Source organism: Hippopotamus amphibius, chromosome 4, assembly GCF_030028045.1.
Source record: "Hippopotamus amphibius kiboko isolate mHipAmp2 chromosome 4, mHipAmp2.hap2, whole genome shotgun sequence".
Taxonomy (NCBI): Eukaryota; Metazoa; Chordata; class Mammalia; order Artiodactyla; family Hippopotamidae; genus Hippopotamus; species Hippopotamus amphibius.
In genome coordinates, this window is record NC_080189.1 from 144,621,871 (window position 1) to 144,649,238 (window position 27,368).

General features: G+C 37.5%; 1 protein-coding gene across 4 annotated transcripts in view; it reads left to right on the forward strand.

The window, feature by feature from the left end:
- The first annotated feature begins 3,255 nt into the window (after positions 1-3,255).
- Positions 3,256-27,368, forward strand: part of NAA30 (N-alpha-acetyltransferase 30, NatC catalytic subunit) — a 52,508-nt gene continuing 28,395 nt past the window's right edge. The window contains exons 1-5 of one of the 4 annotated variants that reach the window (XM_057732288.1): positions 3,256-3,393; positions 3,652-4,393; positions 9,129-9,252; positions 11,008-11,063; positions 15,872-16,181. In XM_057732288.1, the coding sequence (XP_057588271.1) occupies positions 3,653-4,393; positions 9,129-9,252; positions 11,008-11,063; positions 15,872-15,916 (966 nt within the window). In that variant the 5' untranslated portion in view covers positions 3,256-3,393; position 3,652 and the 3' untranslated portion in view covers positions 15,917-16,181. Of the gene's footprint in view, positions 3,394-3,518; positions 3,543-3,651; positions 4,394-9,128; positions 9,253-11,007; positions 11,064-15,871; positions 16,182-20,545; positions 22,363-27,368 lie in introns of those variants that run through there. The other 3 variants (XM_057732286.1, XM_057732287.1, XM_057732289.1) reach the window with 3 other exon arrangements.

Consider the following 27,368-nt stretch of genomic DNA (forward strand, 5'->3'; position numbering starts at 1 on the left):
GAGGGAATAGCATAATTTAGTCAAAAAACTTAAGTCCCCTTTTATGTGTTAGATGTTCCTGAACTCAAGGGGGTCTTTACAAATCTCATCTTTCTGAAAATATTTTGAGACAACATCAAATCAGCCCTTCAGTGTGAGAAAGCTCAATGCCAAGTTACAATGCGGAAAAAGAACTTGAAGACTTGCTGCCACTCATTCACTACAATGGAGTCACATCTTTTAAAATTTTTTTTTAATTTATTTTTTGGCTGCGTTGGGTCTTCATTGCTGTGCGTGGGCTTTCTCTAGTTGTGGCGAGCTGGAGCTACTCTTTGTTTCAGTGCACGGGCTTCTCATTGCGGTGGCTCCTCGTTGCAGAGCACAGGCTCTAGGTGCGCGGGCTTCAGTAGTTGCGGCATTCCGGCTCAGTAGTTGTGGCTCGTGGGCTCTAGAGCGCAGGCTCAGTAGTTGTGGTGCACGGACTTACTTGTTCTGCAGCATGTGGGATCTTCCCAGACCAGGGATGGAACCCGTGTCCCCTGCATTGGCAGGTGGATTCTTAACCACTGCACCACCAGAGAAGTCCCCTGGAGTAATATGTTTTTAAGGAGAGGGTTATATTCCTCAGTTAATGAGTGAGAGATTTTTCTTAGCAAAAATTACACTTAAACATGTCTTGTGGAAATTGTGTGGGGCAATTTTGGCCAGTTTTTCCTATATAACTTGAGTGGATCATTGTTTCTTTGGCTGAACATCCAGGTTATACTTGGAAACTACGTGGTTTGAAAAATAGGTATCTTTAAACACTGTATGTACATTTGTAAATATAGCTTTGTTGTGTACTTTTTAAAAACCATAAATGGGATCCCATTGTACTTATTATACATCTCATTTATTTACCCTTAAGGCCTTCAGGAGACCTTTCCATGTAAGCACTTGCAGCAACTTATAATTTCCAAAGATGCTATAGCAGTACTTCTGCTCCCACATGCTCTTTAAGAAATTTGCCTCTCCCTAATCAAGAGATAGGGTCTATTTCCCCTCCTCTGGAATGTGGACAAATAGAATGCAGCAGAAATGACACTGTACAACTTCTAAGGCTTAATCATAAAAGGCAATATGCTTTTACCTGGCTCTCTCTGTTGGCATACTCGCACTTGGAACCCAGCCATCAAGCTGTGGGGAAGCCCAAACCAGTCCATACTAAAAGACAGTATGGTCCAAATGAAATCAAACTGAGGTCTCCAGCCTGCAGCCTCTAGCCAGCATCAACCGTCAACAGGAGAGTAAAAAGTTTTCAGGTGATTCCAGTCCTCAGCCTTTGAGTCTTCCAGTTGAGGCCCTGTGCAAAATGGAGCAGAAAAAGTCATCCCTGTTATGCTCTGTGTGAATTCTTTTTTTTTTAAACAAATTTATTTATTTATTTATTTAGTTAGTTATTTACTGGCTGCTTTGGGTCTTCATTGCTGCATGCAGGCTTTCTCTAGCTACAGTGAGCAGGGACTACTCTTCCTTGCGGTGTGCAGACTTCTCATTGCAGTGGCTACTCTAAGTAGTTGTGGCACATGGGCTCAGTAGTTGTGGTGCACTGGCTTAGTTGCTCTGCGGCATATGGGATCTTCCTGGACCAGGGATCAAACCTGAATTGACAGGTGGATTCTTAACCACTGTGCCACCAGGGAAGTCCCTCTGTGTGAATTCTTGACCCACAAGAATCTGTGAGCATAATAAATGGTTGTTTTATACCACATGTTGTGGGGGTAATTTGCAATGCCGCTACAGTAACATGAAGAGTACCAATATATGTCTATTTCAATCTTTTAAACAATAACATAATTAACAGTAATATTCTATAGTATTTATGTATCATAAGATCATTCCTGTATTGATAGACACTTAGGTGGTTTGGAGTTATTTATTCCTACCTACAGACAAGGCTGAAATAAATAAGCTTCTACATGTCTATTTGTGCATAAATGTATTTCTATAAAAACCTATGAGTTTTTTGTAAAAACCTATAAATGATAATAAATACATGTAAGATATTTAGGACAGTGCCTGGCACATAGTAACACATTATATTATTTTTATCACTACAGGTTGACCGTCTACATAGAAGGTGATAGCTTTTCCTTAACATCCTTAGTGACAAGGACCCTAACAATTGTATCCAACAGCTATGGTACAGTGTATCCTACTTTTTAGTTTAGGTTATGGCAAAAACTGCAAATAGAGAATTATATCCCTGAAAACACCCATCTGCTGCACACCTGCGCAGCTCTACATTTAGTTTAAAAAACTTAATTTGCTCCGTGTGCTGGTGAGATAACCCCACCTGTGTTCCTCTTAGAACAGAGGGGCTGAAAACCGTGGCTGTGGACCAGGGCTGCGAGAGCTGAGCCTCGCGCTCACGCACGGGCGGCAGTTCTCTTCCCTCTGCATCCGCGCAGGCACACCACTTGGCAGAGAGGGCGCGGAGCAGGTTCAGGACACCTCTTGACCGGTGCCTCTCACCCGATCACAATTCGGGTCACAAGTTTAGAAGTGTGCTTCTTAGCCACTGTCACTCTTTTCAACATCTCGAACTCTTCCCCAGGCAAGCTTGCAGCTGCCCCGCACCTATTAATCCCATTTCCTTCCAGTTTCCCTGGCCGCGGTGAAGGGAATAAGGGGAGAGGAAGAGGACTACCTGTCCACTTTCTCTTGCCTCGAAGGGGCAAAGGCTAAAGTTAATTCACACTACAAACGGCCAGGTTCCATCAGTCATTCCCATGTTTTTCACAGCTCAAAGTTTTTAACTTCCTCTTCTTCTTTTCGGGGATTTTTCTCTCCTGATTTGCTCCCTTTTTAAGGGACGCGGGTAACCCTGCCCCCGCCCCGGGTCAGAGCAAAGGTTAAACGCTGCACAGGCGAGGAACGCTGTACATTTTTAAGACTTGTCCAAGGCCGGGGTAGCAGGCCCGGCGCGGGCGGGCTTCGCGGCAGCTCCGTGGGAGCGCCTGTCCCGCCCATCCTTCCCGGGCCCCGCGCTGCAAGATGCGCGGGCTGAGGGGCCCGAAGGCCGAGGACCGCGGGAGCAAGCGACTCCAAAGCCCTCCGCAACTTCCCCGCCTTACAGCCCCACCCATCAGCACGCGGTCTCCCCAGGGACCGGGAGGAGACACCTTCGTACCCGCCCCTCCACAGGTCACCTCCCTCCACGCCCCTTTCCTTCGGCCCCGGCAGCCGGCAGGCAGGGAAGTGTCGTAAAGCCAGGCCCAGGAAACTTTACCCGGGGTAACAGCCGAGGCGCTTTACGGCGACGGCGGCTGTGTGTGAGCCTCGGCGGCGGTGGAGGCAGCGGCGGCGGCGAGGGAGGCGGCGGCGGTGAGGAGGCAGAGGAGTGGCGGCCGTGGCGGCGGGGACCTGTGCGGGGTGAGCCGCGCGGAGGGGACGGGGAGGGGCCGCGGGTGACAGGGCTGGCGGCTGGGCGCGGGCGGACGGGGACGGTGGCCGGCTGAGCAGCTGGGCGGCGCTGAAGAGCTGGGGGGGGGGTTGCCCCGCGGAATTGGGGGGCCAGCTCGGTGAGGGACGGTTTCAGCCTTTGTTCCCCCCCCCATCCCCGCCGCCCCCCCACCCCGCGCTCGTCGGCCGGGTCTCATGGCTTCCCCTCTCGGTCTGTGTCGCCTGTAGGATGGCGGAGGTACCGCCTGGGCCTAGCAGCCTCCTCCCACCACCAGCACCTCCGGCCTCGGCGGCGGCCGAGCCCCGCTGCCCCTTCCCGGCGGGGGCCGCCCTCGCGTGCTGCAGCGAGGACGAGGAGGACGACGAGGAGCACGAAGGCGGCGAGGCGACGGCGGCGGCCAAGGGGCATCCGTGCCTCCGCTGCCCGCAGCCGCCGCAGGAGCAGCTGCAGCTCAACGGATTGATCAACCCCGAACTGCGGCACCTCCGGGCGGCCGCCTCCCTCAAGAGCAAGGTTCTGAGCGCGACCGAGGCGGTCACGGCCACCGCCACCCCCGACGGGGGCCCCAGAGCGACTGCAACAAAAGGAGCCGGGGTGCACTCGGGCGAGAGCCCCCCGCGCTGCCTCCCCAATAATGCAAGAACTGCGCTCCCCAGCCCCGCAGAGGCAGCGGCGGCGAGCGATCCCGCGACGGCCCGCAATGGACTGGCGGAGGGCACGGAGCAGGAGGAGGAGGAAGACGAGCAGGTGCGGCTGCTGTCTTCATCCCTGACCGCCGGCTGCAGTTTAAGAAGCCCCTCAGGCCGGGAGGTCGAGCCTGGGGAGGATCGGACTATACGTTACGTCCGATACGAATCCGAGCTACAAATGCCCGATATCATGAGACTGATCACCAAAGATCTGTCTGAACCCTACTCCATTTATACCTATAGATATTTTATCCACAACTGGCCACAGCTGTGCTTCTTGGTAAGTGGATGGAATGCAAAAAGGGTGAACCCAGCAGAGAGATCCAGGCCGTGCGGGGCAGGGAAGTGTGAGGGTTGGAGTGGCCGTGAATGTATCCTGCATTTCATAGTATGTTGTAAAATGCGAGTACTCACTCCTAGTTATTTAATGAAACTGTTCTGAAGGTAAGAATTCATGATCCAGGTTAACTTGATACCGATGTAAATGCAGTAAGCCTGTATGATGCATGTTGGGGGTCTTGTATCCTGTTTACATTAGCTTCTAATCATGTTTAACCGTCTTTAATTATCTTTCCTCATCCTCAAAGCACTTTGCAATCATTTAATTTGAACATGGTTCTGTTGGGGTACAGACCTTATTAATCTCTCAATTACAGCCATAATCAGGGAAGAGTGTATGCAGGAACACGTTTTGGTGATTTTGTCAGCAAACTTGCTTTGGCTGCACTGGAGAATTAAATCTTACAAGCCTATTCCATAATCACGGAGATTGTTTCTTCTACTTCAGCAGAACAGTTAGCAGTTGTAGCCAGCCTGCTATCCAGTGCACAGTTGCAGAAGGTGCTACTAATAAATGCTTCTGGTGGCTGAAAGACTCCTGAAACTGGAGCAAAATACCGTTTTGGGGAGTGTAGGAAGCTCAGTGTGAAATTGTTACTAATCTAATTTTTTTCTTTTTTTTAAGAAGCTGGGCATAGATATGCCTAAAGTCTAGTACTGACGCTAGGTTGTGTGCAATACAATTGACAGAATTTTTTTTACTTACATGTGAGTAAAAAAGACTTGACTTACCAAAAAAGCTGAATAATTTTTTTTTTATTTAACTTACGTAGTACTGGTATTGCCAGTAGTTTCCCAATAATATTGACCAATTTCAGGCTGTATGAAACCTTTCACTTAAAGGTATGTGCTTTGTATCGTGTACTCACAAGGATGTTGTTTCCATTGAATTTTTTGAAGAAAGGCAACATGCTTTTAAGAAGTAGCTTATGATATGTGAAGGGAAAAGCCACTACCATTATTTAGTGTTTTAGAATTGACTTAGTTGCACTTACTAATTCCCTGTAAGATGCTTTGACAGTACTTTAGAAATTTGTCTTTGTGATTGTATAGCTTGGTGGTGATCTGAGAATACAACCTCAGTATTGTTGGTAGTGGTAGTTGTGCTGTGTTCTGCATTCACTTTGCTCAACTTCAGTTTAGTTTGTTTGTTTAAACTGGGACCTATTTTATATTCTAGAAAACTGCTCTTGCAGGATTGTAACCTTTGCATCAGAATAGAAGTTCTAAGACATGTATGTGTCAGTGAATATGGGAAAATGGTTTTCACAGCATTATTATAAATGTCATATCAAATGCTATTATAAATGCTAAAGATTATAGATTAATTTAATTGTAAGTTAACTCACAAAAGCATACAATTTAGTTACACTTTAGATTGAAATAGTGTGTGTATTTCTGTTAATTCCAGAAAATATTTGTGTATGTATGCTAATTAGTCAACTTTTGAGTTCTGGTATTTACCTAGACCTTTCTCAACTTGTCTGCCATTTTAGACTCTGATAAACTGAACATTAGTAAACTTTAGTTTGATTTTACATAGACTCCTCCCAATTCAGCAGCTAATTTGAACTTTAACCCTTAATAGCTAGTTTGTTTAACATTAAATTCTGAATATCTCGAAATTGTGATATAGACAAGTGGTTGTCCTATAAGGTTTACTAATGCAAGTATGAATCTGGAGGTATTGAACATAAAACTATAGTTAAACAATCAGAGACCATTTGAAACCGGGGCCTTTGTATTGGCATTTTAAAAATTTGAGTTTCCCATGAGAACTAATTTAAAACAAGTAAGTGTATGTTTATTTCAAATCATACTATTTTAGAACTATAAAGGATCCTAGAGATAACTTCATTCTTTCAGTGAAAAAAATTAGACCAGAATCACTTAAAATGTTCATATCTGCAGATATTTAGCGTCCAGAGATGTAAAGCTAGAACTCAGGTCTCCTGGCCTCTCATTATGAAAACAACTAAGAACCTGAAAAATGACATACCCTTGACTCATTCAGCCAAGATTCTTGTGTCACCAAGTTATGCTTCACCAAGGAATAGTTGTCCTTGCAAACATCAATCTCAAGAGACTAGAAATCTCCAAAATGTTCCTGGTTTCCGTGAGTAACCTGTAGTGGGTAAAATGGAATATATGAGATTGAACCTTAGAAAATTGTCAGTACTTGACCATATTTGACTCACAAAAATGAGTTTCTAATGATTCTTCCTAATAATTGTAACAGATGTGAAAGTACAGTGCTGTACAAATGGGAGGCACTGTCATTTACTCTGTACTTAACTAATTTATCTCTGTCTCTTTTGAATTCATGTTATTTTCAGTTGTTGGTGCCTTTTTGAATTTCTTAAAATTATTGCCAGTGATATACTATTGTATGTCCATTATTCTAAATTTAAATTTCTAGCTTCCTCTGTTTTCTTAATTGTGGTATTCTGGAATTTGGGAATCTGTATTTCACATAACTTATATTTTTCAAGTTTTATAGATTGACAAGCATTTGGCCTTGTAGAATTAAATTTTAATCTTGCCTGGAATTTTGCAGTTCCCATCCTTGATAAAAAGAACACACTTTAATAGCATGAGTTCCAGATGTATGTGCAGAAGCTTTAATTTGTAAAAATTGACATGCAGTTTAGTGATTCTTATAAGTGTATATTCATCAGCAATTTATCAGGGAAATATACAGCATCAGCCTTCCTCACTATCAACATCTTACTAGTAACAGAGTATCATATATTGGGCTTTTATTTTTAAATGATGTATGCAACTTGATTTTTGTTCCTACAGATTCTTGATTACTCAGAAATCAATCTGGTCCAAGAGCGAACTAATGCAGTACTTTGTTTGCTTATTACTTTCTTGGTTAGGGGACAAAGAAGATTTGTTTGAAATGCCTTATCCAATTTGAAAGTATTGTCCAGTTGTATTGGTTTTAATCTAGTGGTTTTAATTTTTTCCTCTTTTGGTTGGTTTATTAACTATGAAATGTAGGTGTTCTGCAATTTTGTATTATAAATTTGTATAGATTTCCATTTCCCCTAGCTTATGAGGTCAGGTCAGAAATTTTTTAATGTACCATTTCACCTCTGGTGTATGCGTACACACAGCTTCAAAACATGTATATTTGAAGTTATGTTCAAATCTGAAAATGGTGTTCAACCAGGCAACTCTTGTATATATTTCAGGACTTAATACAGTGAGAAGTTTTACTTTTCGAAAGTGTTTTGAGAGAACCAGATTGATTTATTATGAATGAAAATGGAAATAACAATTTTAGAGGTTTATTGACCCCAAATAATTTTGGATTGTGTTGATAAAACAGAAATGAATTAGTGTGGATTGTTGAATTTAATATCCCTTCAGAGTAAATCAACTATACTTCAATTAAAATAAATAAGTAAAAATTAATATCCCTTCAAAAGGATTTTTCTGACCTAGTTTAGGTTTGCATGAAATGGATTAGAATTATCTTGCCTAAAGATTTCTCCACAGTTGAAAAAAAAGGCTTTTTAGTCAATTTACAGAATGATGAACTAAAAAAAATCATAAATTCAAGATAAAAGAGGTATTAAGTATAAATCGGGCTTCGTTTATTGATTTTTTTAATCCATTCCTGGTTTTTGTTCTTGAAATAGTTTCTGAAAAGTTAATTTTATTCAGAGATGATTTGAAGTGTTCTTATTTTTTTAATGAGGGATTTTTACAGCAAACAAGTATTTGACACATTATTAAAAAATTGGAATTATTGTCCTGTTTATATTTACCAGAATACAGTATTTACTAGAACTTTTTGTCAGTGATGGAATTTTTGAAAAACATGTTTTCAGTGGTGATACTGGAAATTCTAATGAAAATGGAGGCTGAATAGCTTTTATTTAATGTGTAATCTTTAACTGCCTGGAAGGCTGTACATTTTTATTAAAATAGAAAGCTGTGTAAAAATTAAAGCTTTTGCTTTAATATGAACCTTTGATTTTGAGTTCTAGATAGTCTATGAGTTTTGTGTCAATGACTCACACTGTCAGGAAAGTCCTGAAAATAAGACCATCATATATCTAATGTTTGTAATCCTTCAATAACAAAACCCTCTTGGGTATGATCTAGGGAATACCATAAAAATAATCATTTTTCTGAAAATCTTTTAGGTTTTTTTTCCTGATCAAACTCTAATTCTATTCAGATATAAATATTATGTCTTATATCTGTGTGTTACTAAAAGTTTATTATAATTAAATATAAATTTATAGTACTCTGTTGATGTTTCACACGAAAAGACTTTTTTTAAAAAAAATTATTTTCACATGTTTCCCCTTTCCCAAATCTTAAACATGTAGGTCTTTATTGCAACTAATTATAAGCACATCTTATAAAGTACTTGAGTATTTACCACATGGAAATTTGCTTTTTTTCCCCTAGGCTTTAATAATGAGCATAAGAAATCCATGTCCTAAAGAATGTTGAAAGATTTTTTTAAAACTAGAACATTTGAAGGAGGTCTGGGATTTAGATTTCTGAAACTCGTGTGACTGCTCTCTTGCTAGAATTCTCATTATTTCTTCCTCCCTCAAAAACACTGACCAGTGGTTGATTGCTGTTTCCCTGGGTTATTGTGCAATACCTGATGGCAATGTATTCTTTGTAACTGTTTGTTTATTTTTAAGGCCATGGTAGGGGAGGAGTGTGTAGGTGCCATCGTTTGCAAGTTGGATATGCACAAAAAGATGTTCCGCAGAGGTTATATAGCCATGTTAGCCGTGGATTCCAAATACAGGAGAAATGGCATTGGTAAGAAAAATATTATGTCACCAAAAAAGTGCCTAAGTTCTTTTCCTTTCTTTTCTTTTTCTTTTTTTGAAGCAGAAGACTCAAATGTAAATAGTATGTAGAAACAAGCATGAAGCTGAGGGAAGAAAATTGCTTTTATTTCAAAATATTTTAAAAATGAATTGTTTCCTTTATTACTGTTTAATTTGAGAGATTATCTTTCTGACAATTAGTAGGTGATCAGTTTTCATCTCCAGGCATTTTCCAAACTGCTTTGCATTATACTAAGTCCTGCAGTTTTTAATAGCATTATCAGGGTGCTTGATCACAGTGCTCAAGCCGCTGTCTGAACTTGGGTTAAATGGTCCTCAATCAAGGCAAAATTATGGAAAAATTATTACCATTGTTTAGTACTAGTCATCAAACATTATATTAGCAATTCAGGGAGGACCAGGAGAAAGGAGAATTGTTTCTTACTATTCCCATACTCATCTCTTTCCTGGGCTACCTTTCCTAGCATTTTCAGTTCACCTTATACTCATGGTTTATAACGGTTATTAGAATCTTCTGGGTGGTTTGAAAACAAATGCTTAGGCCCCTCCCATTGAGAATCTTATTTGTCTTATTAGAAGTAGGACTGAAAATTCCCCAGGTGACTATGATGTAAACCTGTTAAGAACTACTGTCCTAGTATCTAGCACCTACTGGCTCTTTGTTCAGGACGGAGGATCAGGTAGACAAGAACTTGTCTGAGCGTGGCAGATTCTGAGAGGTACTGAAGCTAAGTGAGTATTCATGAAAGAAGATGTGATGCTTGTACCAGTATTTAATTACCAGCAGTTTTGTCACTTGTAATTTTTTCTTTTTTTTAAAATTAACTATGAGTGTTTATGTCCAACTTAAGACTGATTTGCACAATCTGAGACATCATGAGACGTCATTATGAATAGGTTTACTTAATACGTTAGGTTTAACCAACATTTCTTACAGTGTTACAGTTTGCCACTAAGATTTTTAATGAATTAGGCTTGTTATACAAGCCAAGTTTGGGTCTTTGATGTATTAAAAAGAGCTGATAAGGACTCATGGCAAATGATAGACAAATTGTCTGACTACTTCAGAGGGCAGAAACCAGTGCCTTGAGAATTGCATCCTGGCCCTCAGACATATTTTGTATGGCCCATGTAATGTGTGCTTGCTTGTGTACATGGTTTGAAAATTAAGAGATTCTTACTAAATTTGAATTTCTTAAGATCAGATTTGGCATTTGTTTTTCCTTTAATGTACTAAGTATATCTGACCCTAAATTAGGATACAGACATACTACTGACATCATTTGCTGTGCCCAGGCATACTATAAGGTTTGTAGGAACTAACCCAGTGTCTTGGGCCCTCTCTGGGTCACAGCATTTCTGGTGTGATCTTTGGCAAGATTGGCTCAAAGGTCATGCAGTGAGTTCTTGCCAGCTGAAGAAGTTCCTGGGTTGCTCTGGCCATATCATGCCTTTTTTCTTGGAATAAAGTAGCATTTACACCTGAGAAAAGGATATGTATCAGGATATAGGTCTTTCAAGAGGAAACTTATATTGCTATGCATAGGTCTCATTGGCCTTTCAGTTTAAGTCTAAAATTTTTTCCCACGTGAGATAATCTGTATATCGCATTCAACGTAGAATTCAGCATTTGGCATTTCTTTGCTTATGAATATCATAATTTAGGTATCTTTAAGAAACTAATTACATTTTTACTTCATTAATACTCAGCTCTATGTTCTAGGTACTAACTTGGTTAAGAAAGCTATATATGCTATGGTTGAAGGAGACTGTGATGAGGTAAGTCTTCCTAAGTGTTTAAGACCTTTTATCCTGGGCTGTATTCTAACTGGGTATTTTTATAAATATCCCATAATAAATTATACTGCAGATTTCATTGCAAACTGTTCTTTTATAAATGTAACTTGTGTTGAAAATTATATCCCATTTAAAAACACATGAATTTTTACCTAGGACAAATTTTAAGATGATAATGGGAGCTAAAATTTGTTGTGTCAAAATGTAAAAGTAAAATTTTAGCTATTTTCAGTAAATAATTGGTATTCAGAGCTCTGATTTGTTATCAGTTAAGTTATTTAAGGTAGCTCTTATAAACATTATTGTAACTTACTTGCATATTGGCCTTGGTTTCTCTCTAAATAATACTTCTTTTTTCTCCCTGTGGGTCAACTATCAGCCCATATGAAGAATATTTCACATTTGAAAAAATCTCTCAGCATTAAATAATAAGGCTGGAGAGGGGAAAGACCATCACTTTTTAAATGTAGAGCTATCTGTACGTTAGCATAAAAGCATCTTCTCTCTTCAGCTTGTTTGTAGGGCCTGATGCCAGGTGGTTTCTTTGTATCCTGCAGCACTGTGCTTTATATGTCATAGGTGCTTAGTAAATAATAGTGATGGTTGGAAATGTTAAGATTTACTATTATGTAATGTGGCAGGGAATAAGTATAAACTAGGGAGGTATAGATATCTTTAATATAACAGTGGTGACTAAGAAGGACCAGAGTTGTATTATGCTAGTAATTTTATGAGTGGTACTACTAATACTCTTCTTTGTTATTGGAGGGCAGATGTGCCTTAGAGAGTTCTCAGAATACTTGAAATTAGGTAATTTTTTTCTCAGACTGACTTCAATAAGTAACTTGTTTTGGTTACTTTTTTTTTAAGTGAGGTTTTTTTGTACAAAATTTATACACAATCATTAACCATTGTGTGTGTGTGTGTGTGTTTGCGGTGCAAAGTCCTTTCTTTCACCATCTTCATGCTTTTCAACTCTTCATCTTTTTTTCCACTTATAGCTACTATCAGTCTTGCAATTTGCGTCCTCCCATTTTCTAAGCACACTTGAACACAAATGTTTACACATACGTTTTTATACAAATGAAATCACAATTATTTTTCTGCAGTAACTACTTTTTCCACTTAATAGTATCTCATCAGGATTCCATGTTGGTACAGATGTACTGCAGAGTATTCTCATGCTCATTGTCCACATTCATAGTTTGTGGTCTGACAGATCACACTGAACGGTGATTGTATGAGAAGGCCTTCAGACGTATTGGGCAGCACAGGGAAGTCATCCTGGAATTTAAGGATATCTGTTTTACCCGAAATAAGAGAATTCACATATGGCGAAAGATCTCATATTCACAGCTTTTAATTTCAAAAAGTAAAAAGGTGCAGTGACCTGATTATATCATTGGTAACTAAAATTTGAGTATAAAATTGAGTATAAATATTTTCATGAGTGTAAGTCCAAAATGGACCATAGCTGTATTGGCTTAGACAGCTTGTCAGGAAGAGAAGCCAGGCTTCACAAAAGCTGCTGAACAGTTTGGAGAAATCTTTGGGATGATAAGACCATGTTTTGATCCTCTACTGAGTAGCGTGGTTCCCAGTGAACAGGGATGTTAATGTGGAGGGAGTATTATATACCTTACGAAAGCCTTTTCTGAGTTATCCTAGCTACTACCTGTGCAACAGGTATTATGCTTTACCTTAACTGATCAAGTGTTTAAATAGTATTGGTTTTTGACAGTTCTGAGGAATGATGAGATTTTGGTTATACTGTTACAGTCTCAAGGTTAAGTCCAGTTAGTGATACGTTTTATGGTAGAACTAGTCATTGTGGGCCTGAAATTCTAATTCTGACTGATTTTTCTTTTGAGGTAGTGAGTTTTACTCAGTCTTAGACTGAAATGGGGATAGTTTCATAAACTTGTTTCTGTTGTATGGTTTTAAGTGGATGGTTTTTGCAGTTTGAATAGCTCTGCCTCTGGATTAGGAAAGTCTTCCATGGTTTAAAAAAATTTGTTTTCTGTGGCCCATATTGTGCAGATAAAGGAATTGCTGTAGAAAGGGACAGAACTCTTGTTTACTCTTTATTAGGCTTTCACTTTCCTTTTCATTGAATTTTACACCATATAAGCAACAAACGCTTCTATCCCCTTTTCCCTTCTAATTTTTGATGATAGTGTGTTTATTGGTTCTACTTCCTTATATTACCATCTCATCCTGTTTGGTTTGATTTCTTCCCTCTCCACTCCAGCGTAACTACTTTATATTTGCTAGACCCAGTAGTTTTTTGGTCTTCCTCTGCTTATTAAAATGCTTCTCAGTCTTTAAGACCCAATTCATATATCAGCAACTCCTTTTAAGTTTTCCTTGATCCTTCTAGACAGAATCAATTGCACCTTCTGTGGTTTTCTTGACCTCCCTTTCTGTAATATTTACTGTGCTTAAATTTACTTGTTCAAAGACTGTGCCTTAGCCACTGAGAGCAGTGATACCTTTTCTTGTTTACTGCTGTATTCTTAGTACTTAGTATAGCATTTGTGATAGAGTACATGGTTCATAAATAGTGGTTGAATGATTGGTTTTGTGCTTCCAGCATCTTATCTATGCCTCTTTTTTTGGAGGGGGTAGGCTTTTGAATTTTAATTTGTCTGATTAGTTTGTAACTTGTCTTTCTCTCTAAGCTTTCTAGGAATAGCTGTCACCTTTTTTTTTTTCTTTACACATAAAATATATATCTGCGGGGTTAACCAAGTTATTAAAGTACCTTTTGATAAAAAGTAATTCTATATAAAAATAGTCTTGTCTATAATTCATTGTTCTGAGGAAAACTTTGAAATTATAATTCTCTAAGAATACAATGACCAATTACAAAATAACCAACGTGATTTTACTTTCATTAAGTTAGGCCAACCTTCCTTTCTTTTGAAGTGTTAAGAAATTTTGACAGATTATCAAAAAACATTTGGGAAGGGTTTTAAATTACATTTTCTACTACTTAGATTATGCTGCTATTTTTTTATTCTTACAGAAAGAGATTTTTGAATCTGTGAGCCTATTAAGAGAAATATATTTGGAAATCTCTTTGAAGCTTTACTGTGCACATCCAGTCAATTTTTACTTTCTATTCTGTTTGCAGACCTTATTTATGACCTTGCGTCATGTTTGTATTGCTTTTGGTTGCCACTTGTCATTTTAAGATAAATTCAAAGTAAATTAAATCAAGGTTAGTTGAAATGTAGATCTGTACATTTCACAGAGTTGAAATGTAGATCATGCTTTTGCTCAGATAACAATGATATTACTATTCTGGTCTAATAGATCTTTTCATTTTGTCTTACTATGACTTTCCTAACTTTTTATATCAGAATTTGACATGTTTAAACAATGTAGCTGAAGATCTTTTCTATTTTCTATATATTTGGAGCTGACTAAAAAGTTACAGCATCAAAAGAAGAAAGGTGATTCATTACTTCATGAATAAGAAATGCATTACCTATATTGCTAATCTGGCTTGAATTTGGTTACTCCTTTTTGTGCTCTAGTTGCCAAATGTTTGGTAACTACTGGGACAAGCTTCTTGAATTTGGGTTTTACATTAGGGGAAATAATAAGAAAAATACATAGAACATGATTGAGTTTTCTTGTATACTTAAAATAATGAATCCACATGGTGGCCATTTACTGTGTCAGACTTTTTTCAGAAATAAATTAGAATGGGGCAGGTAATTGATTGGCATGATGAATAGTACTTTACTCTTTAAGCTGTAGATGTCCATGAAATCTTCATCTCTAGAAATTAAATTTCAAAAAATTTTTTAGATTTGTGGTATGGTTACTGTGTTATTAATACTTAGAACTAACTCATAAATGATGAAAATATACTGGGATCAAAATTTCTTAATGAAGTTGAAGCATGCAGTATGTGCACATTTCAGCATTTTTAGTTGATCAACATCTTCCCATTTCCTTCTCTCCCCAGCCTCTGGCAGTCACTGTTCTACATTCTGCTTCTATTAAGTTTGACTGTTTTAGTTTCTGCATATAAGCGAGATCATGCCATATTTGTAAAGTTTCTGTGTTTGATACATTTCACTTAGGGTAATGTCCTCTAGGTTCACCTTTGTTGTCACACTGGCAGCATTTCTGTTTTTAAGGCCAAAAAGTATTCTAGATTGTGTGTGTGTGTGTGTGTGTGTGCGCATGCACTACTTTATCCATCCATTTGTTGATGGACGCTTAAGTTGTTTCCTTAAATTGGCTATTGTGATAATACTGTAATGAACATGGGGACCTCTTTGAAGGTCCTGATTTTACTTCCTTTGCTTATACACCCAGAAGTGTGGTTGCTGGATCATATGATAGTTCTAGTTTTAATTTTTTGAGGAACTGTCATATTGTTTTCCATAATGGCTGTAGCAATTTACATTCCCACCCACAGTGGCCAAATTTACTTAAATAATCAGTAGTAAACCTGTTATATGTTAACAAAATAACACACATTTTGTGGTAATGTGCAAGATGACTTTTAAGCTTTTTGTGTTTAATAATTATATGTTTAACATTTCTAGTTTCACTGGAAACATGTAGTTTAGCTGTGAGGCAGGCTGCTAGGTAAAGAACAAACTAAAATGGAATTATTTAATCTGTAAGGATTTTTGGTTGAGTAGTTTGGCCTAGTTAAAGAACTGGATGTGAGAAGCCTGGGTTCTAGATCCATCTTCTGTCAATATAGTTGTGTGATTTTAGGACAGTCATTTAACTTTTTATAATCTGTCTCTTTGTCTATGCAGTGCGATGTCATTCTGATCTTAAAGGGATGTTATGAAGAGCAATAAAATTGTTCATTCAGCAGTAGCAGGGTAAGGCCTGTGAGGTGCTGGACAATAAAATAGTGCTTGCCGTCCCTCCAGGAGCTCCTAGCCTGTACTATTAAAAAAGGCTTTCTAAACTGATGGTTTGGCTCATCCTGACAATGGTTTGTTCCTGAGAGAATCCGCAGAACTTCACTGTAACCCTTTTTTTCTGTTAAGTAGAATTCAACTTGGCCAAGTTTCTTTAGGATTTAAGTAACCTTATTATCCTTTGGCTTCCTATGTAATATTCCCATGATGTGGACTAAAAGAATAATTTTATAAAGAGTTTTCAGTATAAGCATAGATCTCTGTTAGTATATTTATAAGAATTTCAGTAATTAAGTGTTAAAAAGTAGTTACTTTTTTGTGGCATTTTCTGTTGTGTCAGATAATACATGATCTCTTTGATTAGAGAATGTGAGTGTGCTGAGAGAATGTTTTCATTTAAAAAAAATTTTTTTTGAGATCTTTGTTGGAGTATAATTGCTTTACAATATTGTGTTAGTTTCTGCTGTACAACAAAGTGAATCAGCTATATGCATACATATATCCCCATATTCCCTTCCTAGTGAGCCTTCCTCCCACCCTCCCTATCCCACCCCTCTAGGTCATCACCAAGCATCAAGTTGATCTCCCTGTGTTATGCAGCAGCTTCCCACTAGCCATCCATTTTACAGTTGGTAGTATATATATGTCAGTGCTACTCTCTCACTTAGTCCCAGTATCCCCTTCCCCCACTGAGCCCTCAAGTCCGTTCTCTAAGTCTGCATCATTATTCTTGCCCTGCCACTAGGTTCATCAGTACCGTGTTTTTAGTTTCCATGTATATGTGTTAGTATATGGTATTTGCTTTTCTCTTTCTGACTGAACTTCACTGTGTATGACAGACTCTAGGTCCATCCACTTCACTACAAATAACTCAGTTTCATTCCTTTTTGTGGCTGAGTAATATTCCATTGTATACATTTACCACATCTTCTTTTTCCATTCATCTGTCAATGGACATTTAGGTTGCTTCCATGTCCTGGCTATTGTAAGTAGTGCTGCAGTGAACATTGTGCTACATATATCTTTTTGAATTACGGTTTTCTCAGGGTATATGCCCAGTAGCGGGATTGCTGGGTCCTATGGTAGTTCTATTTTTAGTTTTTTAAGGAACCTCCATACTGTTCTCCACAGTGGCTGTATCAGTTTTCATTCCCACCAACAGTGTAGGAGGGTTCCCTTTTCTCCACACCCTCTTCCAAGAATCTTTTCATTTTAACCAAGGTGTTAGCCCTTTGTGTAGTGTTTTTCTGTAAATTGGGCTTCATTTTGTTAATCTGTTAGGATGCCAACAAACCTGAATTCAACTCTTAACTTACACCTCAAGTATATATTTATGTAGCCATAGTTAGCCCCAGCTGAGTTTTGAATATTTTAGATTGCTAGATATTAAAGAATATGGACTTGGATTCCCTTCATTATGTTAGATCTCCCATTCACTGCTTTGTTTTACTTTGGGAAACAATCAGAGGTAGAGAAGAGTAGATACCATTAAGCTCTGGTTCACATTTGAGTCTGGGCTGTTCTTATTCTACTGGTGGCCATGAGTTTCATTCATTTATAAGTTAGAGATATATCTGTTTCATACAGTTCTTGTGAAAGTAGCATTATGACAGATGCATGTAATATGACATAATGCATGTGAAATGCTGTACGTAGCACTTAGCCTTCAATAAGTATGTTTTTTTTTTACAATGTCGCTCTCCTTTTTATTTCTATGAAATCAGTTCTAAGTTTTGAGTTGTTGCAGCTTTATTGCTTCTCATATTAATTGTTTTGATTTAACATTTTAGCCATAATTAGTGCTGGCCTAAAACAGAATTCTAGAAATTACTCAAGAGAATAGTTCAGAACTGGTAAATTGCATTGACCAGACTGGAGTGTTCCAAGGATGATGTCATTCATTGCTGAACATTAAATTCCATTTTTTAAGAGCAGGAAGAAGTTGTTTACTTTTTATTCTTATCTTAAACCATTTTGCTTGCTGTGTAACTTTTATTTATTAATTTTTTAAAAAATTTATTTTATTTATTTATTGGCTGCATTGGGTCTTGGTTGCTGCACACGGGCTTTCTCTAGTTGCTGTGAGCAGGGGCTACTCTTCATTGTGGTGTGCAGGCTCCTCATTGCAGTGGCTTCTCTTGTTGTGGAGCGTGGGCTCTAGGCACGTGGGCTTCAATAGTTGCAGCACATAGGCTCAATAGCTGTGGCTCACGAGCTGTAGAGCACAGGTTCAATAGTTGTGGCACACGGGCTTAGTTGTTCCGTGGCATGTGGGATCTTCCCAGAGCAGGGCTCGAACCAGTGTCCCCTGCATTGGCAGACGGATTCTTTACCACTGCGCCACCTAGGAAGTCCCATAACTTTTATTTAAGGCCTTCTTAGGAACATTTTCCTTTGATCCTGAACTATTCATTACTCATTTTTAGATCTTTTTGAAGTTTGGATTTAGTGTGTGATTTGCTCTCATGAGTTATTTGCATAAGTAATTGCCTTAAGATGATACTTTCTCTTTAAGTACTCTGGTCATTTAAAATCTTGGCAATACTTTGTGTATGTAATATAATGAAAGGTACTGAGGATGTATATAATTAACAAATGTTTAAGAGCCTTCTTTGTGTCAGGCAGTGTGTTAGGTGCAGAGGAAATGGCTGTGAATGAAGTACCCATGATCCCTGTTCTTGTTGGGCTCAGCAGCAAGGAAAGATGTCATAGCTGTCAAACATTGAATGCGAGTGCAGTTGAACAAGGAGCAGTGCAGAGTGCTTGGGGGTAGTATGAAGGGAAAGAGATACTCTGCCCAGTCTGGAAGTGACATGTTAAGACCAAAAGCAAGAAGAGGAGGATGGGAGGAGCATTCTTCCAGACAGAGAAAATGGCTTATGTGAAAAGTCTAAGGTGAGAAAGATAATGGTGGGTTCCAGAAACTGAAAGTTTAGTGTTGATCGTGGTGAGCAAGGGGGGAGACCTAAAGTGCAAAGTTAGCAAGGCAGGTAAAGGTCATATCCTGATGGACCTTTTAGGTCTCTTTATTGCTCGACTGTGGACTTTTTCTTGAGGACAAAAGGGAGTCAATAAATGGTTGTAAGCAGGAAATTAACAACAGCATCACTCTACTCAAAAGTGGGAGACCTTTGAGTTAGGAGGTTCTTGTATTTGCAATAAAAGTTGATGGCAGCTTAGACTAGAATGTTATCAATGGGGATAAAAAGGAGAGGATCAGTTTGAGAGAGATTTAAGAGAGAAAACTGAAATAGTGTTGGTTGTATGTAGGGGGTGGAGAGGAAAGAGGCAACAGGGATGACTCCTAGGATTTAGGTCTGAGGCATTGATGAGATGGAGATCTTGTTACTGATGTGTGGAACACCTCAGAGTTACAACATCCCAGCAGTGACTGTGGCTCACACTCTGTTGATTCTCAGTGAGGTAGGTTGAGAATCAATAGAAAGTCAGATCGAGCTGTGTATGTGAAAGCTGGGAGGATGGGATCAGGGATATTTTGGTAGAGGAAGGTAGAAGTAAAGTAGAAGAACATCATATGGTATTCAAAAGTATCAATCTTTATTGTCAGGGCCATTGGTTCAGTAATATTTTAAAAGACTCAGATAGAAGTTAGTGCTTGTGTTCCTCTGTTAACTGTTAATATCCACAGTGTCTAGACAGTGGTTCTCAGAATGCAGTCCCCTTAGCAGCAGCATCAACATCACCTGGCAGTGTTTTAAAAATGCAGATTCTTGGACACCACCCCAAACCTCCTCAGAAACTCTGGAGGTTAGGTGGTGCAGTCTATTTTAACAAGTCCTCCAGGTACACTAAAGTTTTGGTACCTTTGATTTAGGTTTGACAGATTTTCTCTGCAAAGGGCCTGATAGTAAATATTTGAGGCTTTGCAGACCACAGGTCTCTGGTGCAACTGTTCAGATCTGCTGTAATATTGGAAAGGTAGCTGTAAACTCATGTAGATCAATGGGCATGGCTGTGTTTCCATAAAACTTTATTTACAAAAACAGGCAGTAGGCACATTTTGCCTAAGGGCTATAGTTTACAGACTCTGGTCTTGACTCTAGACAAATACAGTAGTTGTTGCCAGGGTAAAGGAAGACTTATTATGAAAATATAGGAGTTGGAGGTCAGTCTGAATAGTTTCAAGTACTGGTTTATTTTCTTAAACCTTTGATTGTTGATTTTTTTCTTTTCTTCATCGTTTTGTCACACTACATTTCTTTATAGGGAACTCATTCATCATTGTTTTAGTATAAAACACATATCTCATTGCTAAAAATTCCAAACATTTCACAGAAATCAGTAGAAAAGAAAATGTCCCCAGTGTTCCCTTGCCCTGAGAGAAAATTACTTTTACAGTTCTGATGACTATTTTTCTGGGTTCTTCCTGTACATCATTGATATTTATTGTTTTCACCATCAATTTTAAAACAATTAAATGTAGTTTGTTTTTCTTAAATATTTAATCTTATTGTTTATAAGTATTTATCAAATTATGAAATTATAAATTAGTTTCAAATACTGTAAAATTATAACTTAGTTTTCTCTCTTCTTTTTTTGAAGGTTGTTTTGGAAACAGAAATAACAAATAAGTCTGCTTTGAAACTTTATGAAAATCTTGGTTTTGTTCGAGATAAGAGGCTGTTCAGATACTATTTAAATGGAGTTGATGCACTGCGACTTAAATTGTGGCTGCGTTGAGAAATTGACATCAAGGAACAACTTTCTAACCATGCAGAATCGACCTTTGCATGCAATGCAATTTGTACAGAATTGCTTTGCAGGTGGATTTAGTGATTTCCATGCAGCTCTTATCTGTCAGTGTCTCATTTGAGTGTCGCACAATATTTGTTGCACTTTGGCATGGCGCATTTGTTCTGAATTAAAAGAGATTGTTTTAAACTTAAAGAGTTCTTTTGGTACCAACAAGATGTGCCAGTTGATAGCCAAGACTTGTTTGTTCATTTGCAAAGTCTGCTGACATTGTTATTTACACAGTGATAATTTTATCACAGAACCAGGAAGTGGAACATGATTTTTGTTCCTTAAAAAAGCCAATGTAGATTGTAAAAATCTGAGTATATACTAACATTTCACATGAAACCTGCCATAGTTTTCTGAGGGGGTGGGGGAAAAGCTTCAATTTTAGGTTTTATTTTTTCAATATTAAATTTCCATTCTTGAATATTGGTACCTCAGTGATTAGTGAATGAAAAAAATGTTATGTAGGGTTGGGTGTGTCTTATAACGAGTAAAGATAACAATTAAGTTGCGTCTGCCAGTGCCTGTGTGGATAAGCATATTTGTCTTTATCTCTAGTTTCTGAATGCATGCTGTCTTTTCCTTTTCTTTAAAGCCTTTGCAAGCAAACTTTTGTTTTTATTTAAATTCTAAATTTGATAATAAATTATTTCAGATTTTTATAATTTGGATACTTTTTCCAGGTGAGTGACAGAGTGGTTTACTGTAGAAGTCCCTTCTTTTCTTACAGTAAGAAGTTGAATCTACTTGGAAAATCTTTGAGAAATGACTCAAAAGGGATGAGAAAAGTTGGTGAAGCCGGGAATTGCTGGGTTTTAGATGCACTTTTTTTTGAGAGTGAGGGAATTTTTGGAAAAGAATAGGAAAATTAATGTAAATTGGTATGATTTTATTTAATCAAAATTATTGCTAAGCTGTGAGAAACAGCTTTTACAAAGTAGTTGGAACTTTTTTCCCCACTTGGTTTGAATTCACATTGCTTCCATTTCTTAAAATGCTTTGCTTTTGGTTCTTGGTCTTGAAAATAAATTTCAAGGTGCACTGTATCTGTTTTAAACTGATTTTCTTTTCTTTTCACTTATTTGTGCAGATTCTTGGGGGAGCTTTGCTTAGTTCCCAGAAAAACAAAAGGGAGAAATGGAAATTTTTTTTTGGAATGAGTTCTATGGGTTTTCTTAATAGCCATCACCATGTTCATTAGTTATAGTTACATTGTGTTTTGGCCAATCTGTGCAATGTAATAAATTTTAAAGTTGATTGCTTTCAGTTGAGTCAGGAAACCTATGATGGATAATTTATTTGCCTGGAAAACCTAGGTACCCATTAAAGAAAAGATTCATTCTCTGTGAAAAATGTTTTGTAGGAATCTGTTGTTTTTTCATTAATTTGGATATGCTTTACTTCTGCTCTAGGATTTGGTTTGAATTTTATTTTATGGCTATAATTACTGTAGTTTTAAAAACCCTACCTCCATTAACAGTTGGTAGAAGCCCCCTTTCAGGAAAGTTTGTTGCCTTTTTTTTTTTTTTTTTAAAAGGAAAGCTGCTCCTTGCTCAGTGTAGTGTCTTGAAAGTGAACATGGTGACAAGTATTTTTAAAATAAAGATACATAAATTTGGTGAAAATAAAATCTTCCTGTTGATGGGATCATTTATAATATAGTTCCTTAGTTTTAAAGAAAACCTTTTCTTTCCATTTTATATTGCTCTTGAAAGTTTAACGGGCAGAATACTGGTTACATTAAAAATATGAAGACCACACAATACTCAGCTTTCCAGGTGACCATTTTGAGTACATTTTTGGTCAGACCTCATTTGGACTCTAGCACTTAGAGGAATACCAATCATTGTGATGCTTCTGTTATTTTTAATATGGAGGGAATTGGACTAATAAAATAGTTCAGTACTTTCATTATCAAATTTTATCTCATCACTTTATGTATGACTAGCTGGTTCATAGGTAATGATTGTCGATGAACATACATTTGCTTGACTCACTAATGACAATTCTAAAGTAAACACATGCTACATTTTTAGCTCAGCCATTAATTTTTTTGGCAGATTGTCAGTGAAACCATCACTACTGACCTTTTTACCCAGAATTGACCAAATTTTGCTGAATTGACTGGGTGTTTTAAACGTGAACTTAACCATGTGACTGAAAAGTCAGATGGTTGTCATATTGTTCAGCTGGTGTATATTGAATATCGGTGTCTACCTTATGTATTTAATTGGGTGTGCAGAAGTTATTTACCTAAGTGAACTAAAATTTTATCCTCTAGCATGATAACCTAGCACCAAAATTAAGTCTCCATTTCTGGTGAATTAGCATCAAACATTAATTTTTGATATTGGGCTTTCATTTTTCTTATGTAATCTTAAAACAGTTCCATTTATAATTGGTAGAGCGGGTTCACTTGGCTAAAACTGAGCAAAATTGGTGCAACTTTCTTTTAATGGGGTGCTGCCTCTTTAAGACTGACTGTACTATCCACTGACACTGGTTTGGCAGTTGGCACTGCTGAACATTTTTGTACATGCTACCATGAAGCTATATATGTTAGTATTGAAGAAGCTAACGGGTATACTACCATTTTTGATGTGTGGGCTGATTATAATTTCCCTTACATTAGGCTGAAACTAGAGAAGTCCACAGATCATAAACCAGATAGTAGTTTTGAAGCTGAAGCCAGCAAAATAAAAAAAGAAAATATTACTATTAAAAAATTGGTTTTAATATTTTCTGCCTCTTCCCCAAAGTACCCACCCAGTTTGCTTGACAAATCTGTGTAAAGAAGTTTGTTTGTCACGTTTTAACTTTACCTTGCCCTGTGTTATATGGTATTGGCTGACGTGTATAAGACTGGATGTGTATATTTATTATGGTGTCTAAAAATCATGAAGTTCATCACTTTCCAGGAGCATAGATAAAAGCAAATTGGTAGTGCATCAGAGTTACTTTTCAGTGCACCATGACATCACTAAAATGAGTGCTATATTGTTACAGGGCTTTCAGGTTTGTAAAAACATAACCATAAATTATATTGACGTCAGATATGAGTTGAGTATCTATAAAATATCACATGTATCTCAAAATATTGGACTGCTGTTTGATGACTGGATATTGCTGCATAATTTTCTTCTATTGTCCCATATCCTTTTGGAGAGAGAGATTTAATGGGATTTGAAATGTGCAAGCTGTCTAAATAAGATGCAGTCAAATAAAGTATGGTTAAGTTGTGTTTGCATTTTTCTTTTAGATACAGCTGTGTGCATTTTATGTTTGAGTTGTTTTACTTTTACCTACCAAGAAGAAAAAAGAAACCAGGCAGTCTATTCTGTTCCCTGTTTCCTGCCTTGCATCTAAGAGTTATTTGGAAGAAGTGATATACAGTTGTTATCTCTCTCACTTTGTGTTCTGACAAAGTAAATTTGAAAATAATAACATGAACTTGATTTTCCTAAAAGTATTCAAAGTTAGTCAGCTCATGTATTAGCTATCAATACAAATGAGAGCAATTTTGCATGCATTAAACCAAAACTTGTTTTTCTGTCCTTGTTCCATAGCAATTTATTTGTAAGACAGCTTTTATTTTAATTTACTCTTTTTTGTTTATACTTAAGTAATGTTTTTTTTTTTTTTTTCTTTTTCCCCTTGCTAAGACCAAAGTAAAATAGAGCAATATCTAAAGGGCTTTTGGTCCCATTCTTGTGAGAAACTTTATTTTTTTTTATATATTTTTTGGCACATGGGCTTAGTTGCTCCATGGTGTGTGGGATCTTCCTGGAGCAGGGACCGAACCTATGCCCCCTGCATTGGCAGGTGGATTCTTAACCACTCTGCCACCTAGGAAGCCCTTGTGAGAAACTTTAAATGGCAGTTATGTATCCTTTCATATTCCAAGATTTATGGATATTAGTGGAAGAAGAGATCCATTTTTAACTGGGACTGCTCAATTACTTTCATCATGCATGTCAAATCTTCACTCTGTTCTTTTATACTCATGTAGTGAGAGTATCTGACTTCATGTTTTACTTGGGCCCTATATGGAACTCTAAATACTTCATAGATTGTCTTAATAAGGACCAGAAAGTTGATACTGTTCTTTCACACCTATGAATGGAGATCAGTAATAACCCGTAGCCTAGAGACATAGTGATACTTTTAAACAACTTTTTAAAAATGAGTTTGAAAAATTTCACGAGCATATAGCACAATGCACTTTCTTCAGATCACAGCTGTCCCATAGCACTTTTTTTGATAGAAATGTTATTTGTGCTCTCCAATATGGTAGCCACTAGTCGTGTAGCTACTGAGCCCCTGAAGGAAGGCTAGTATGATCGAAGCACTGAATTTTTAATTTTAATTAATTGAAATTTACACAGCCACATGTGTTTAGTGGCTCCTGCATTGGATAGCGTAGCTTTAGATAATATTTAGACAGTAATAACTGAGGAAAGCAGTTTTTGAAGAGGATTTTTAAAGACTAATTTATTGAAGAATGAAATAGAAGGATCATGATTAAAAATTGCCTCTGAGCAATGTACTCTATGCAAAAGAGTATAGCTACAGTATTTATGTCGACAGTCTGTTTCCTTAAAACAGTATCTGTCACCACCCCTCTCCCTACTCCCCTTGTGAATTAGCCCTTCTGAGAACAGCAACCCTTTCAGTTCTTATTTGGTAGTTTTCTTGGTTGCAGAGGTGCACAGATTCAAGTACCACAAATTTTACATCATTAAGCCTAACTTCTCATTTTAGATGAATTTGAAATAATTTCACTTCTAAATGAAGTTGGTCATTTATCGTTTTAGGAGTGGTCAAACTGAAACATGGAGGTGTATCATGTTTATACTTTTTTTTTTTTTCCCCTAGGAGATTATGTATGTTCATACAAGGGCAAGTGATCTTGTTTCTGAGAGAACCAGATAATTTTGCTGTGTTCTCTGGCTATGGTGTGTCACCCTTGATGCTAGCTGGACATCTAGTAAGTATAATTCATCAAAAGAGCAGGAGTGGTGATAGGAAACACCTGGCCAAAGGGAGATCCAGGCCTGTATATGGCCTGTTAACACTGCTGGGAACGAGCTCAAGGCACATGTTCTGTTGATGGGAATCAGTGTTTAATCTTCATGTGAAAAAGACCTAGGAATAATCACCAAAGTGCCGAAATCTACCTTATACTACTTAAAAAAATGTAAACAACGCAGGGGTTAAAAATGTAAGGTTTTTATAATGCTAAGAAATAAGCTCATTTTTAGTTGATGGGTTTTCATGACTACCTCTTTGCTGTATGAATATATCAACTTTTTAATACCTCAATTTCCTGAGAATCTGTATGTACGTTTTTGTAAATAAAATAATTTACCATATGCTAGAGGAAGGACCTGGCTTTTAAAGAAATTGTATAAAGACATTTGTTACTGGGTTTGTTACACAGTGAATCGATTTGAAATTTCTTAAAAACAGCCTTTTCTGGCCCCCTTGACTGAGATTTTCTTTTTTGTTTTTTTGTTTTTTTAGTAAACACATTCTTATTTAGTGAGATTTGTGTTCCAGGAAGCGTGTACCCTCATTTGTTCATTTATAACTGCAAAGATTTGTATGTCTTCTATGTTTTCCTTTCATGCCAAAGAGATTCACCTTTTTAAAAAGTCAGCAGGTTGCACGAACTGAAAAAAATTTTTTTTGCCCCTTAAATAGGTGTTCTTAAGAAGTTTTATTTCCTGAGATTTAAATATTTTCCAAAGGAAAATAATTTCAATTTTTTAGTTCAAGTCAGTAGCAAAAATTTGTAAAGACACATGTGTTTTTAGGAATGCGCTAGTTCCGTAGGAAACAGTATTGGCAATTTTAAGGAACTGTGCTGTATTAAAATCCACAATTGTATGAAACTTCAAAGCTGATACAAGAGATAAAGCAATTGCTAAGTTTTATGTATGTTTGTGAACTGCTCAGGGTTCAGTGCCCTAACATACAGGGGAGGATCACTAACATCTGTAGGGCCAGATATCCTGTGACTGTACATGTTTATGGATCATTTTAAGGGAGCTGAAGCTGCTGCCTTAAAGCTAAACCTGCTGCCTTAAACTTTGCTACCTCCCTTCCTCCAATTATGGCTGTAAACAGTTGACTGAACAGTCAGCTAGCGTTATATTTGATTTTATTGTGAATGCTAATAAAATAAAATTTGTAAGTCCACCAAGTATTGACTTAACTAGGTAAATGTAAATTGATCTCAACCTTGTCTTTGGCCAAGTCTACTTAATAGCTTATGATAATATGAAATGAAGTACACCAACATGGATGTGAGCATTGTGTTTGCATTATTATGAGAATAATTATTTTCTTCATATTTGGAACTGATAATGAGCATTCAAAGTGTTTATTTCCATCCTGATGATGCTGAGCAACTTTCTTAACCTCTCTGAGCCTTTAGTGATAACTACTCGATAGTGTGAAGAATAAGTGAGGTGATTTATGTAAATTCACCTTAAAAGTGCTTAGTAGCCGGTACAAGTAAAGAAACGATAAGCTATTATTAGTATTTATACCATAGTAGAATATAGTAATTTTGTATTTTGGTATTGGATTTTGTAGCACCATTTAAATGGTAAAAGTCATC